Here is a 16,673-nt window from a genome sequence, read left to right as displayed (position 1 = left end):
CTATCGCTATACACCAGGAGCTTTTTTTGCACTTACCATAGAGTAATTATTGGACGAATGTTGCTGCTCCGCAGATCCCACACTTTGACGAAGGCTCCCGAGGCCGAAAAGAGAAGATTGTTCACCCGATCGTACTCAACGGCCGCCACCGGGCCCAGATGTCCCGTCAGACAGTGTGGCGTTGAGTTTGTTCGCAGATCCCAAACCTTCACCGTACGATCGGCTGCCGCTGTGAACAGCATCTGATTGCTCACCTTGATCGAGAGCACCGAATTGGTGTGTCCTTCAACTACGTGGGTGCAGATAAGCGGAGAACCAGCCTTGTACTGAAATGGACATTATTCCATTAGTTATCCTTGCAACCTATCTCCACCAGCAGAAGCTTACCCTTCCGTTGAGTTCCTTGATGTTTCCTCCGGGCTGAGGATCCTGCGTTCCTGCACCGAGACGGGAGAACACGTCCCCATTATCCTCACGGGATATTCCCCGCCGGTAAACTGGTGGCGAGGTTGGTACGTCGTTCGAATCCTCACTGCAGAACTCATGCCAGGTTTTATGAGGATTTTGTGCACGGGTGCATTATGGTGGTTTATGATGATGTGTCAGTACGTTTAGTTGTGTGATTAAAGCAAGCAGCCAGTCAGGTCAGTTCAGCAAAAACACAACAGTAGGTCACACACACAAACGCACATTATTAAAGTACGCCCATCGGTCAAGCATCGGTTCCAACGCGGTTTGGTTAGTTTCGAGCGTTTGTAGCGATGATGGTTGAGTGTATAAAATGAAACAATTTTTGGCAAGAGATTAATATGCATATCGCAACAAAAACAGCTGTCGATTCAGTTCTTTAGGTTTGGATCTTTTTTAACAAATGCAACCATTTAAAACATGCTGTTGTCAATATTAAAGCTTATTAGATTATCTGAAACTGTAAAACTGTAAAACATTATGAACGACGAAGCGATCTCGTAGTATTAGTAGAACAATAACAACTAATTGTTTTATTAACTTCATTACAAGTTTGAATTATTTGTTTTGATCTCAAACAAAACCTTAACTAGATTTATCAATTTTATTCGATACAGGGTATAACAAATATAAATCTTTTACTATGCGTTAGCGACTGGTATTGATACTGCACATTTCCGCGGCCATGAAGGTTTAATACATTACAAAATAACTGGTTTTAGTTGGTCAACTCCATCAGATACGGTACGCTAATGAAAAATGGTATTGAGCTATTATACTATCCTATATGGGGAATCGGTGCGCGTGCCGAGAAGCAGTATCTACGAGAAAACTTCGTTGTTCATCAATCATCGTTTGCCGTAGTAGTAAACTGCCGAGTTCTTAAACTGATGATCACTTATCAAACCGCTGAAAGGGCAACAAGTGGGAAAGTTGTTTTCTATCATTATATAAACGGCTTAAAACTCTGCCTGATCTCAGCTAAAACAAAAACAACTATTTATGCGTTCGTCAAGGGAAAGTCTATCAATAACTCCTATAACTGATGCCCAATAATCAACACAAGTATACTCACATGCCGGGAGACATTTTGCTGGTAAACGTCCTTCGGCTGATTCTTGGGGATGAGGGAGCACCGCTCGCTTCGAACGATTTTCTGGCAAGCAGCGGCGATGCCGTACTGTTCTGGCGCGATAATCCTTGATGCGGCTGCAAACCTCTGCAAGATGTGTGTGTCGAGTTTTGTGATTAAAGTACGTGTATCGTTGTGACTGTTGCGTGCTAAATGCATGATTTCCCTTGCATGATACAAACATAGCTACTGCTGTTGTGCGTACGGATGTGGAGCGGCAATGTCATGTAATCAATCTTGAAAAGGTGTTCCAAACCATCTCAAAACTCTTCATCCCATGGTATCACAAAATAGACCCCGTTTACCTTCTAGAAATCTTTTATTCAAATGGCAGTGCGACTGATCACAATCAATACCCGTCAGTATTTCTACATGTTCACAGACAATAAAAAACAACGCATTATTTTACTAGTGCTGTCTATCAAAAGTTACATCTACATCTTAAAGCTTTGTGTGCAATCCCGACCGCAGAGATAACTTTCTGCAATGAAACAGTGAAAAATCAAACGAAAAGAAAAGAAAAAAAAAACAAAACAATACCAAATCCATCGATCTCAAGTTGATAAAGCTAATATTGGCTGCAGTTTCTAGCAGAAGCACGCTCACACTAAACAAACAAAAAACAATAGCAACACCATTCTTGCAAACAAACTCCCGATGTTAATCAGAAAAGCTGTCAAGAATAGATGAACAGTATAGTATGCTGGGGTTCAGTGTTTAGCAAACAATCCATTTTCTCTTTTGGCAGCGGCTGAGTGGCCTCGGTAGTGCAGTGTTGCCGGGACGATGCTGCCGCTATCCTCCAGCAGTACTGCTGGTGGAGGAAGCAACTGTTCACCGATGGTGGTCAAACTGCTTTCTATAAGCCGCTTAAGCTCTAGAAAGGCCTGTATGGGTAGCAGACGATACAACATATCGATGGTGGCCAGTAGACGCAGCATGATTTTTCTAAAACAAAGGGAAACGATACATCATGGCTCCGGATGCAACAGATAGAGATGACTTGCACCACCAAACGCATACATGCTCGGTGCACAGTCGAAAACAGGAAGCAGAGCACAGCATTCTGGTTATTGGTCACAACGCACTCATGCGGAATCTTCAATCGCGCAATCCTCAATCAACGTCCGATGTACACGAAACAATGAGATGAAAGCTACTTACAAGTAGCTATTTCGATCACCGATATCTCACAGCATCCATAACACACGCAGGCAGATACAATAACAACAACAACAACAACAACAAAAGGTCAGTATAAAGTTTAAAGCAAGCAAAAGAATCCCATAAACCAACACCGAAGGCAGCGTTGCATTGCCCGCGACTACTTACTTTAGCGAACCGGGTGCACTGGGAACGCGCGAAAGCGGTACAAACGTACGGGCAGGAACGGGAGCCACTGGTGGCGGTGGTGCGATCGGTAGTCCTGCGTTAGCAGCCGCGACCGCATCCATCGCCCCATCCAGTATCGTGTACGAGCGGGTCATAACGTCCGACCTTTCGTGCCGATCCTGCAGAGAGGGCGGGTGCTTCGTGTCATCGTCATCTGCGGAATCCTCGAGATAAATACAAATACCCACTTTCTCAAGCTTACTGCCGCCACTGCTGGCTCCATTGCTAGCGCCCGTTCCACCGTTGCCGGCGCTGTGGTTGAGATTCCGATCGGGAATGCCAACGCCACCAGCACCGTCACCGGCAGGACCGACGTAGCTGGAGCTGCTGCCGTACAGCAAATCCTGAATGGTAGCCACCGAGGGTACCACCGATGGGTTTCGTCTTTGTTTCGAGGAGTTCCTGTAGGTGACGATAGAATCGCTAATTTTCATTCAATCCCAAAATGCAAGGGTTTCAGGACAGGGGAAGTATTTAACAAGGGGAACCGTCGTAACGTGATCGAAGAAAACCATATTGGTAAACGGAGAGGGGTAAGTGCATTTAGAGCAGGGAAGGAGAGAAAAAGCGAATAGAAGAGCCCGGAAAGAAAATTAAAAAGGGGAAAAAGAAACAAAAAAAAACATCATCAAACCATATCATATCACACGTAAATGAACATTAAAAACGTAGCAAAACCCTACGCGGATAACTTAACAGCTGGAAGGTCAATGAATGGATATTAACAAATAAAACACATGTGCACTGTAAATTCTACAATGCAGAACATAAGTTCTATGAAGAATATTCGCCCGAAAACATAAAGCTACTACTAAGTCAAATTTAGTGTTTCTGACGTCATTTTCTTATTTCACTGCAGGAGTACGTATTCTGCAGCAAATTAGACTGAGACTTGTGTCGGACAACTTCATAACCAATGTTCATTCGATTTCGTTGCATATGCGTATACCTTCGTGAACTGGGAAGACACAGAAGAAAGAAAACGTAGTAAGATCTTTTAATATACAAGTTACAAAACTCGATGGACATCTGAAGATCTGGTTTGAAATCTATATGACGCGCTTCAGAACGTCCACCATGTCGAAGACCGTTGATTATCCCGATGATACATTTACAAGACTTTGATGTAAACAGGACCGTTGAATCATTAAACACACTGGCAAAGTGCTGGTACGTACTATCTAACACACTCTAGACCACACATTTACACATTCATCAAACTAACCAAGTGGAAAAGCTTGCCTGTGTTATGTGCGCTATTGATGGGAATAAAAGCTGCAAAAAAGGTTCACTTACGAACCGGATCATGAAAACATGGCTACTCACAGATTTGTGTTGCTGCTGCTCGGTGAGGGGCTGCGCGTCGTCGAATCCACCACGTGGGGTAAACGATACTGCTGTGATGAGGACGGTTGTGGTTCGCCATTTTCCAACAAATTCGCTTGCGATTGAGTCACGTACGAGTTGGCCGATTGGGCGGAGCTAAAGCTAGCATCCGACGCGGAAGCTGCAGGAGCCCGCGTCAGTATGTACTGCAGTAGCTGCTCCTGTACGCTAGTATCACGCTGAAGCTCAGTTAGTAGTGCGTCTCGCTCACGCAGCTTGGACTGTGCCACGCCGGCCTCGCATACATGCCCAATGGTAACGGTACAGACACGTTGCAGCATAAATTTGGCCTCCTCGACAGTTCCGATGTTCTCCATAATAGTCTGCAGCATCAAGTGCTCCGAGTTCAGATCCTTTCCATCCTCTATCTGGATAATCGACTTTTGTAGTTCCGTGATCGTGTCGTGCAAGTAGTTCATGTTCGCTATTATCGTGTCCTCCTCCGACACGAGATCTTGTAGTGTAGACTCAGCGTTGTCCTTCCTTCGCTGCCGCAGGTTTGTCAGATCTCGTGACAGCACGTCACGCTCTTGCATAACGCGCTCCAGCTCCATTTCCAGCTCCAGCACCGCCTGCCGTGTGCGAGCCGCTCGCATAATCGAACGCTGCAACTCTTCCCAGCGACTCTTGAAGCGTTTCGTGCCCTGCAGCATACTGCCGATCGATGTGTTGCCCTGCACACGCCCAGCCGCCTTTAAGCTCATTATTCCACGCTGCGATTTTCGTAGGTTGAAAACCTCCTCAGTCTTTCGCTTCAGTACCTGATCCTTGGCGGCACCCTGTGCCTGCAGTGATTTTATCATATTTTTATGCTTCCGCGTTTCCTTGCGAAGCTGCGCAATTTCGCGCGTCTTGCGGCTTTCCATCTCTTTGTGGCGGTTGCTCTCTTCCTGGATTTTCTTCATCAGTCGTGTCTTCACCTGCTTCAGCTCCGCCAGTTCACCTCGTAGTATTTTGATCTTTGCGTCCTGCGCCTGCATATTACGCTGCAGCCGCAGATGTTCTTTGTTCGTCGCTTGGAAATGGTTCAGCTGGCGCCTCAGCTCGTTCAGCTTTCGCTCGTAATCCTCCTTCACGCGTTTGATAGCCGTCTCATTACCTGAATTTTGTCCCTTGTTGTTCATAGCACCCGTACCTCCATTGCCGATGGTGGCGAGCACTTCATCACGCTCACGTTCGGTGTTGGATATTTTCTCCTTCATCAAGTTGAACTGCTTCTCGTACTGTTGTCGCATTATCTGCAATCGCTGTTGAGATTCTTCCAGCTGTTCTATTAGCCGCACTTTCAGTTCAATGTCCGAGTTCACGTCGGACATCTCCGCACGCAACACTTCAGCCTTATCGTCCGATTCGGTGTCCGAATCGCTATCCGAGTTCTGGTCCATACTGCTGGATTCGTGCTCGAGTCCCGGTAACGATCGGGACATCAGCGTTTCTCGTTCCTTTTCCATCTCGTGCTTTAACATATTGATCATCGTTTCCGGATTATCTTCGATAAACGGATACGTTTTTATGCCAAGCTTCGATTGCGAGCTCTTAGCTTTTTTGAATTGCTGGAACATCTGTTCCGATTCGATCAGCTTCGCCTTTAGCTTTTCTATCTCGCTGATATAACCGACTATCAGTTCCTGCATGGCAGAATCGTTACCACCTGCCGTGCCGACCGGACTAGAACCATTGTTAGTGCTCGTAGCATCAGCACCACCGTCCCCAGCGGCGGATGCCTTGTGCAGGGAGGCTATCGTCTGCTGAGCCTGCAATGCAGCATTCTTTTCCGTTAAGGCATTTATAGTCTCCTGCATCGCTTTCACTCGCTGCTGCAGTCGCTTATTGTCTTGCGATAGCATTTCATTTTCCAGCGACACATCGGATATGGCTATGTTACCATCTGCATCGATGCTGCGTTTGCCCTGCATTTTAACAAGAAAAATAGAACACAATGGTTAATAATTCTATTACATGACTCACTTTCACGACAAACCCACCTGCTTGTATTCGAGAATTTCGAGCTGAAGATTGGCAATTTCTCTCCGCAATAACGATATGGTCCGTGAGCTCTGATCTTGGTTGATTTGTACTTTGTTTTTAATGTTCCGAGCTCGGTTGGCATACTTCAACGTGTTTAGCGTCTCCATAAAATCTCTATCACTTGGCGATACGCATGCAATCATTATCGTCTGACTGTTGCCTGTAGAAGAGTGAACAATTGTTATGAACCTAAACGACCAGCTCTCACACCAAAACCGTCTCACTAACCTCCGAGCGAATCCTGCAATAGTCGGGTCAACTTTGAGTCCCGGTACGGTACATGGGAAACCTTTTTGGTCTTATCACCCAGCGCAGATATGACGTTGCCCAACGCTAACAGGCCGCAGTTGATGGAGATTCCTTCGCGAGCCCGCTCACCGGTGGCACCGGTACGTTTCAGTCGCTCCGAACCAGCCAGATCGACGAAATGAAACTTGGAAGTGAGCGTTTCGGTGTCACCTTCAGCATTACCACACTGCTCGGCCGTCATGACACGCTGCCTTCGGATTAGAATGGTGAACAGTGCGTGACTTCGCGAAGACTGTTCGTTCATTTGCGTAGAGGCGGTGGTACGAGCGAGAGCACCCTGCTGCAAGCAATTCAGGGCTTCCTGAGGACCAGCCAATGGTTTGATAGTTGCGCCCGCCACCGAAATGCCACCGGTCGCATCTTCAAAGATTTTAAACACCCGAGCACCCTGGAAACAGATAAGCGAATGTTACAAAAGGATCCACTTTCGCAACAAGCTAAATTCGCACACTTACTTTATTGTAAGGGTCCAGTAAATCTATAACTTCTTCATTGTACAGCTCCATAAACTGTGCGGCAACACTGAACGTCACCGTGCCCAGATACGTTCCATCCTCGTCATACGGGTTTTGCTGTAGCTGGGCAATGCCTTCAAACAGATGCCGGACTGCTCTCGGGATGATACCTTCTTGTGCCTCTGGCAGGGCTCGTTCAAACCCAGTTCCCATCGTGTACGTTTTACCAGATCCGGTCTGCAAATAGAGTCATTTTTTTTTAAATCATTCGATAAACTGTTGCTGCTGTTTATGCAACTCACCTGTCCGTACGCTAACACTGTAGCATTGTAACCTTGCAGTGCGCCATCGACCAATTTTTCGATGCAGTTATTGTACACGGACACCTGTAAAATGGCCAATGTAAAAGATAAAATTAACTGCAAAGTCTACAAGATATTCGGAAATATTTTATTCTCTTTCTGTAAATTTTATTTCTGCATTTATATGCCCATTCCCATTCGACCTACATTATTTTCTTCTTCAAAATAAAGAGCAATCGTTCCAGCGGCAAGCATGAACCCAATCTGCAAATACGTTGGACGAAAACTGTCGCTTCATGCCAAATAAGTAAAATGAAATGCTGGATGCTGCTATTCCCACTCCTCCGAGCCACTGTCGCGCGCCCGGTTGTTTGTTATGCCTTAAGAGAGCATTTTGTAATCATTTGCTTTGCATATTGTATGGCAGCAGTAACAGCAGCAGTAAAGCAACAAATCACGTACACACAAAGTACATCCCATCCATTCGTGTTAGCTTGCTTTAACACGCGGTTCTTCTCCCAACATGGAACCGAGGAGGTCGTGCACCGAGCTCCGGAGTTTGTGTGTGTTTGCTCCAAACACGACACATTTCCGTGCGTTCACAATTTGGTAATGCACCACACCACAAAACACTCTGGACCCCCCACCTATTCCCTGCCCAGCAGCCGGAAATAAACAAATGCCATGCCATGCCGACACACCCGTCCACCACACACTGTCAAATGATATTTTGAAGAACGAGCCGGTGTGCCTCCAACTGTGATGGTTTGTTTCTTCTTTCATGGATGCATAAAAAAATGGTTCAACCGGTAAAGAGCACATCTTCTCCGGCGGGTACATCCGTTGAAGCTGGTGGCCTCATAAGCGCCATGCTGAGCAAGTACCTCATGAGGAATGGTGCACGAGATCTATCCGCCATCGTTCTCATCTTCCTATTGTTAGCTACGTATCTCTTACATAGTATAGCTGAAATGTCGTGGCGAGATTGAGACACCTTGGAAGCACATCTATCATGCCCCATGTTCTAGTTCTAACACAACAAACCATTCCGTAGCAAACGGTAGATGCCATACAACAAGTGAAAATACACACGTCTCATGTTTCATTCCATCTTTTCATCTCGTCGACATTACAAAAAAATGAGCGTAAAAGAAACTGCTGAAAGGTGCCAAGCTATCAACAACACTGGTTGGGGCTCGTCTCCTGAAAACGCTGCACGTGCGCCCACATACGCGTGCGTTATCTACACCTTACAATCCCTCCACCATAACTGTTGAGCGCTTGCACAACGTGAATGCATCATTTTTTCCCGCTGCCACTGTGCTACCACCAGCAACGCTGCTGCCCCGTTTGTTACAAGCGACACAAACAACACACGAAAAGATGATGGCAAATATTGTTCCTTATAAAATAGAAGCCTCATTTGATGTGCCACTGTCAAAGGCGACAACTCACCCGCAGTACAAAAGATAACACAAAAAGGCAAACGAACCTCAACGACTTGGCTGAAATGGTTGGCCGTAATGCAAACAAAGTAGATTATGCTAACAGTTATCGAAAGGGGAGTAAAACCCCCTTACGCCGTATGTACATCTTAACCTGTTGTCCAGTTGTCTAGCTGTGACCCGCGGGCAGATGCATTGTTATCGCTTATCATCATTCAACATTACACACCTGAGCGGGAACAAATGATAACAAAACACAGTGTGTGCTGCAACATGCGAATACAACCGTGGTGCCTCCGAAGCAAACGATAATCGATTCAATGACAACAAATCGTTCTCTATTATCAATGGCGTTTTACAAACGACACTCAGCTGATTTCTCCGCTCAGCAGCGCTTTCTTAGAAGAGGAAGGCCAGCCGGTCGGTCGGCCGGTCAGCCAGCTAGCGCTAATGGCGGGTTTTGTGTTGGATCCATGGGCCCACGAACACGCTCCAACATCCTACGCAACAACGTACGCAGCAGGCAACCCACACCACCACCACACGCGTCCATGGACAAAACGTTTGTGGCGCTTTGGTATCGTTCGATTTCTACTGGAACCTTGCTGGATGTTCCGCGCGCCTATGTTTTAACACTTACCTGCGTCGTACTCATATCGAACACATAGTCGAAGGTAAAGGCCTTATCGGATCCGAGCAAAACCTGCGGCTCACCAGGCGTGACCTGCGTGCACACCCGGCACATGTCGATTAGCTCACGCGGTATCTGTGGACGAATTCTGAAACGATGTCCGAGAAAGAGAGTGAAAAAACATTAGTCAACAATCGGGAATGAATGTGAGGACAGAATGGCCAATTGGCCACGATGTGCCAAACTACACAGGATGTGAAATCGGTGACACAAAAGTTGGTAAAACCATACACGGTTGATTAACGGTTAATTTTGCAATTACCATGTAGCGTTTGTTCACGCCACGAACGGCCGGACCGGGGAGAGAAGAAAGTTCAAAGATCGGGAATGCCCGGAACAACTGTAAGATCTAGCTTATAACAGCTGGTACACGACCGGTTACACATCGTTGCATCGCTGATTGGGGTAAAGTTTCCGCACTTGTATGCAAATTAATTGAATTAGCGGTCAAAGTCATTGCAACGGGATGGTCACTGCCTTTTTCTTATGCGTGTTGTGTGCTGCAGCAGCATGTACGGACTTCTTCCACTTCTCGCAACTCGTTTCGTGAGCCCTCCCTTACGCGCTGTTGTTAGTAGTCAATAGTGCAATCGAGCTTCATTGCCCTCTACGTATATGCACCTCACATCGCATAAAAAGTTTGCATAAAACGGGTCAGTCTTTGCCCCCTCGTAATCGCCACATAGCCCTGCCTGTGTGCGTAAACTTGGCTGTTGGGGTTCACGGAAGTAACCACACCACACACACACACACGGGAAGATTAAAACGGCATAGACAGTCAAGCTGGCTAGCCCAAAGGTATTTATATCTTGAACCACCAGCCGTTTGACACTACGTCGTCTTAGGAAACGCCCGCAGCAACACTCCGAAGGTCAGCTTGTCAACCGTTCGTGTTGTACCTTGTACGGGCGGCAGTTAACGGTGTACTGCGGTGCAACTGCGGTACAGGGAAGAAGGCAAAAATGTGTCGTTGTTTTTGAAGTACAGAAAGAAACCTAGCGATTTTTTTGATCTGCACACTTTAAGAAGTGCTTGCTATCCCTAGGAACACCCTCTACCATTGACAGTTTGTGTGATTGATATACGTCGTGGTTGATCGATTGCACTGTTGACATCGTTGCACGTTAAACATGCATTTAAATACAAAAGTGAAACACTTCAACTCATCGCGTTGAAAGCAACAACCCTTTTTTCTTTTTCACCACCCATCTCCTCAGTGAGCTGGAGTCACGTATAGTTCAACATAAAACTATTAAAATCTCATCAGAAACTCAATCACGAACAGACACTCATAAATAATGACATGTACGTGCGTGATTGGTGGAGAACGACGCGTCCACGGACTTGAATTTCCTGCCTACACGCACGCTACTTTCGTAAGGAAAAGGAGCAGCATCCCAAATGGAACGGACGACTAATATGGGATAGAATCCGAATATCTTCACGCTCACCATTCTTGCAGACGACAGTAGCCTTCCGATAATTGTGCCCACTTCCAAGAAATTGCACTTCCCATCAGCGCATACTAACCGCAGGTAATTCGAGATGCAGGATGTAGAAACGCATTCAAAATGAGATTTACAAAGCCATGAGTTATCCCCCACAAAAAACCCATCCTCCAATGCAGCGGAAACTGAAACACGTTCCAGGTATTCGAAAAGAAATTTAAACTCATTCTCCGTGCGGCAGCAGCGGTAGCACTACCTTTTGCTGATTAAGTTTACGCTCAGACACACGTGGCATCGGTTTAAACTTGCCACTTTAACCTGTCCCTCCCCGATCATCCCCGATTTGCGCCTACGAAGCTTACAACACTGTGACATCGGATGGTGTCGTGTAACAACCAGAAGCCAACCGTTCAAATGAAGACAAAGTTGTCTGTTTTTGAACACAACACCAAAATATCAGAAACAGGAAATATGAGGAAGTTAAGCGGCGTTTCTTCACATTGTACACCACACGACGACACTTTGGATGTCTTCTCACGTACATGCCAGGGGGAACACACACATAACAAAAACGGTCGGCTAGACGCCGGGACAACTTCGCTTTGTGGTTATCTTCTTCACCACCGTCGGGTTCCACACAACCACTCTCCAGTGTATGCATAAACAACTATACTCTGTGATGCAATTTTTATATCCTTTTGCACCTTCCGCCTATGTACTCGCGGTTCGTTTCCTTTGCGGTGCGGTAGTAGCGCCGACAGTCTACAGTTAAGAGAGCATCATTGAACTCCGTTTGTTCGAACGGAATGTATGCAGCAGAATCGTGCGCCTTTTTGGGAACCATACACACACACACACAGGAAACGAGCTGCATGTACACTGGCGAATCTGTAAAAGGGCTTCTTCATAACAACAGCACAAGCATTCACCAATAGTAGGTTTGTTGTCTACCCAACTGCCATAGTAATGACATCACCAGCCGTCAATTAGCATACGAGTTAAAAGATTCCCCGTCTCAGTATCTTGGAAAACTAAGCGATTTACAATTAACGGCGCTATTTACGATCCGTACGACTACCATTAAATCACACTCCCACAAGCTCTGCTGTAAAGACAACAGCATCTACAGATTGACTTCACAACTATTTGCCCATAGAGTCAGTTTCGTCTCACGATAACGATAGCATCGTGCTACTCCGCCAAACGATCAAGCAAATAACTTTCTTCGTGTTTGTAAAGATAATCTCACGGAGAAGGTACAGCTGCGAACGCACATAATGCATGCGTGACGAGGAATATGATCTAGGCGAAATGCAATCATGGACTGAACGAATGATGACTCGTGATGCACGTCCGCTGCTGCAACAACTCCATCTGCCATGTATACGTATTAAATCGTTACGGGTCGTGAGAAGTGAAAATAGAGATTTGTAGTTAGCGTTCCCATGTAATAATAAAGCCAGTAGCCCTAGGTGCGTGATTCATCATCCAGGGTTGACTTAGGCGTGATAGGGCTTCATAATCTTGCGGGCGAAATGATTCGATCAACCGAAGTTTACAAACCCAATCGTTGCACAATAACCTAACGAGCTTACAAGTCTTGCCCTGCACAGTGAGTCAAACAACGAGATTAGTATATCTACATTGAATGTCTTTGTGATGGCATGGATATTGACGCTACCCATGGATTTGATCGTGCTACCATCGAATGGGCACACCTCGCCTTACATCGTTTATAGATCGATATTTTGCACACTTCTAACGCCCGATAAGATATGTTTTATCAAACTGGTGTAAAAACAACGCATCTTGATAAATGTGGTCGTGACCCATATGGATCTTGAGTAGCTCTTGTTTGTACTTGTTAGACTTTTATCAAGCTTTTACCCAAGGAAATTCTTTTAGGGAGGTAACAAAAAATCATTTGCATGATGTGCATGATCAAGCTCGCATGAGATTACTTAATGGTAAAAGATCGTTACAAGGATCCATTTTCAACCACAAAGCCTTTAATTGATTTTACATGTTTAATGCACCTTTTCCTCTCTGTTCAGTCCTACACTAGTATCATGTCCATTCGTAAAGGGCTTGTTATTTCCATTAATTAGTGTCTGGGTTATTTGCCCTATCTCTCTCTCTCTCTTTCCCTCCTTTCTGACGTCATTGTTGACATCGAACCGAGCTGATCGTAAATTCAGCGCACGTCAGCCGTTCCTCACAGCGCATTGCCCCTGTGGTGCAAAGCGATAGCTGAGTTGACAATGCATATACAATGTCAAGGTTACGATGCAGCAACAATCGATGAGGAAGAACAAAAAAAAACCTGCACCGAATGCACATTTGCGCGTGAAACGCGATTATACCAAGCAGCAAAGCCAACAAACCTCATCATCACCTGTTTTTTTGTTTATTCTTGCGATCTTTCAGCGGGTAAACAGCGTGCTTTTAGAACTCTTTCCACCTCGAATCGCATGCATTTTTCTCCCTCCATTGTAATGTAGCACTTTTGAGACCTGTGTTGCCGTAAACGGAAAGTTGTCGTGCCAATTCCGGGTTCGAAGCGGCCAATGCGGAAGCGGAAAATTTCTAAACAGAAAGCAAATTCCAATTCCTCAATCTATTGCTCCTCCACAAATTTCTCTACCAGCGCAACGGGGACATTTATCCTATACCCTCAGGCATTCACCACATTGCGTCCCACTGGGCGGGCTCGGTAGTTTGATATTTGCATATTTTTCCCGCTCTCCAGAGTGCATAAATTATTCTCACGTCGCACCAGCAAGAGAGTTTCACCCTTTTTCCGCGCCAATTACCCACACACACGACACGAATCGATTGCGTCGGAGAGGAAGCGTGCGGCAAGATAGAAGAAACCTGAAGCTGCTCCCACAATATCGGCGTGTCAAACATGGAAATTTGTACCGATGAATTATGCATCGTGGTGCGGGCGCATAAGTACACCCTTTTGGCCACACGAACAACCCTCCCCCCCACCTTTCGTGTGTCCTCGTGTGTGGGGAATAGATGTACGAATGTGATTGTATCCGTGTACACGGTTAATAAGCTTTTCACTGCGTGATGCTCTTGCGCCCGGCAGCTGCCTCCCGCGGAGAAGCTTCTTCACAGGCTGAACTTTTCTCCAAATCATTTCACCAAATTAACCACAGTAATCACCCCTAGGCAGCGGAGGAATTGCGCTGCTTCTCATCCACGAAAAAAATAAATCTTTCATATTCGTTTGATGCACACAACTAACGGTCCCGTAGCATCCACAAACCGTCCCATCTTCTACGCCCCCGAAAACGGGGGTAAACTTATGCACCCTAAATCTCGATCGTGAAAACCGTCACTCCCCAACTCTCTCGAAACCGCACCCCCCCCCCTTCCTTCAAGCACATGATGCACGAGCTATAATTAATTGGCCATGCAACATAATTTAATCCGCAATGGGAACAACGGGGAAGTCGTCGTCCACGATGTTTCACGCTTTGCAGCAGGCTTGGCGGGGCGACTCATCATGATCATCATCATCGCCATCATCTGCTGCTGCTGCACCTTATCGAAATGAAAACAGCAGTTCAGCTCATTCAACAGGTTGTTGACCTCGGTGTGAACTATCGCACGGAGTATGACGCACGCGGTTCGGAGCGCAGAGTCTTGCTTGTGTATTTATTTGGCGAAACGCATCTTCTTAAGATAAAACCAACATAATCTTGTGTAAGGTCATCATCAGCGCTGGCAAGATGATGGTTTATCATTTAAATCCACTATTCAGCAGCGGTTCTCAGGTTCACATGTAGTAATTTAGCAACTAATTGCCATCAGTCAACGACGCAGCAGGAAGCAGTTTTCTTCCAACTTACAGACAGAAGAAAATTGAGATCATATCTTTACAACATCTTAATTCTCCCATTCGCACGATCGTCGCGAGGAGAAGAAGAACAATTCGGGATGGAGTTTGATGAATGGTTTATCTATTCAAAACGATGACGGCAAATCATTCAACTGTAACAACTTCGGGCACCTGAGCGATTCATAGCACACCAAGGTATTCGTAGGCATTTGAGAGTTCATAAAACCATGTTGATTAAATGACTCTAATAAAGAGCAAAGAATATCCCCATAAAAAAGAAGGTTGCTCATTAAACGGACAACCTGCGTACGTGCGTAGGTGTTTTCACGGCAATCTGCCACTCTAAACGCTACGAATGTCACTCAACCCGTCAACCTTTTTGTTGGTCCCCTGTACGATCGATCCACCCAAAAGTGTATGTCCAAAAGGGATTTGTAGCAACCAATCCCCATACAGCCACAGTCCACAGCCGCAGTCTGGCGCGCGCGCGCATGAATGAAACCATCTTGCACGTTTACGGAGCAGAACTTTACGCAACCATCAAAAGACGCTCTCTGCTGCATTACAGGCGCGCTGCTGCTGCTGCCGCCACCGTCGTCACTACGACGCAGGAAAAAACCAGTCGTCCTTGACCAGACCATATGCACCAGGCACCCACCGGGCCGCCCTTCCACAGACCACGCTTACTGCCGAGGTAGTATAGACAAACACACGAAGCAGCATGGCTCTTTGATACCGATGATCAAGCCTGCTAGCTGGTGTGTGTTTGTGTACGTCGTCTTTTGCCTTTTCTGCTTAAATGGATCTTCGCGGACAAAACAGCTGAGAGCATCGAAAACATCGAGCAAGAATGCCCCCACATCGAGAATCGAGGGAGAAAAAATGGAGTCGCAGCACGGATGGCGCCACCGCCTGTGACCGGTATGGTACCGACGTACGCCAACGACCGACCGTCACCCAGAAGATGGCGCGCACGAGCAGAGAGTGCTGTGCTTGCTGCTTCCTGCCTTTTGCATTTATACATGCCGCTTGCAACGCCCACGGCCGGCCCAACAGATGGTGGTCGTCTGTTTTTATTGCACTTTCCGTAGTTTATCGACAGCTCCCACAAACAGATGGCACTGTTTGATTGCGCCGTACGACACCAGATGACTGTGGGGGGATGGCCGGAGATGGCGGGAGATACTATCGACGAACGACCTGCCTGCGAATAACGTGAGCAGAATATGTTTCTTTTTTATTGCGCAATGGTGGGTACTTGGCCAGTGGGTAATGACATAACTGATGTCTTATTTAAAAGGAAGACGCGCTAGTTAAAGCATTCGTGGTGACATGTCGACTAGCGTGTGCCTCAGTTCGGGACATTTTAATAGATGTCTAATGAAGTACCTATTCCATGCGTCACAATGCTGCCGAAGAGAATCGCCTTTCTATGCCCCAGTAAAGACTGTGTCCTTTTTCTGAATGATGCTACGAACTGTACAGCAAATTGAGCATCAATGCAATATGCAAATATTTACCCACGGGAAGTCTAAAATACTGCTACTTGGCAGCAAGGTTCCATTCACATTTTTGTAAATCCAAAATGTCAAGAGGATACTCCGCCGCCGTGGGTTCTGTACCGAAATTAGCGGATCACTGCGGTGGTACACTCAATTTTTGAAAGTGCTTTTTTGCACGTAAGGTCTTTTGCATATGACCTCTCTCTACCTTTCTTGCCAACAAAATCAAGTTATTTTATTAGCCCTCTCCTCGAAGTGTGCT

The 16,673-nt window shown here is 46.2% G+C and overlaps 1 protein-coding gene across 16 annotated transcripts in view; it reads right to left on the bottom strand.

The window, feature by feature from the left end:
• The window catches only part of LOC121595247 (kinesin-like protein KIF21B), a 39,719-nt gene that overhangs the window by 3,621 nt on the left and 19,425 nt on the right, over window positions 1-16,673 (bottom strand). For 13 of the 16 annotated variants that reach the window (XR_006005143.1, XM_041919067.1, XM_041919071.1 and 10 more), the window contains exons 4-13: window positions 9,558-9,696; window positions 7,473-7,556; window positions 7,171-7,407; window positions 6,635-7,103; window positions 6,364-6,566; window positions 4,319-6,288; window positions 2,933-3,415; window positions 1,544-1,687; window positions 388-532; window positions 37-326 (exon numbers count right to left, since the gene is read on the bottom strand). Coding sequence is in view for 15 of the 16 variants with exons in the window: in XM_041919067.1 (XP_041775001.1) it covers window positions 37-326; window positions 388-532; window positions 1,544-1,687; window positions 2,933-3,415; window positions 4,319-6,288; window positions 6,364-6,566; window positions 6,635-7,103; window positions 7,171-7,407; window positions 7,473-7,556; window positions 9,558-9,696 (4,164 nt within the window). In the remaining variant the exon portion in view is untranslated. The remainder of the gene's footprint in view (window positions 1-36; window positions 327-387; window positions 533-1,543; window positions 1,688-2,932; window positions 3,416-4,318; window positions 6,289-6,363; window positions 6,567-6,634; window positions 7,104-7,170; window positions 7,408-7,472; window positions 7,557-9,557; window positions 9,697-16,673) is intronic. The other 3 variants (XM_041919070.1, XM_041919069.1, XM_041919072.1) reach the window with 3 other exon arrangements.

The sequence above is a fragment of the Anopheles merus genome, chromosome 3R (assembly GCF_017562075.2).
Source record: "Anopheles merus strain MAF chromosome 3R, AmerM5.1, whole genome shotgun sequence".
Classification (NCBI taxonomy): domain Eukaryota; kingdom Metazoa; phylum Arthropoda; class Insecta; order Diptera; family Culicidae; genus Anopheles; species Anopheles merus.
This window is presented reverse-complemented; position numbering and strand designations above follow the sequence as displayed.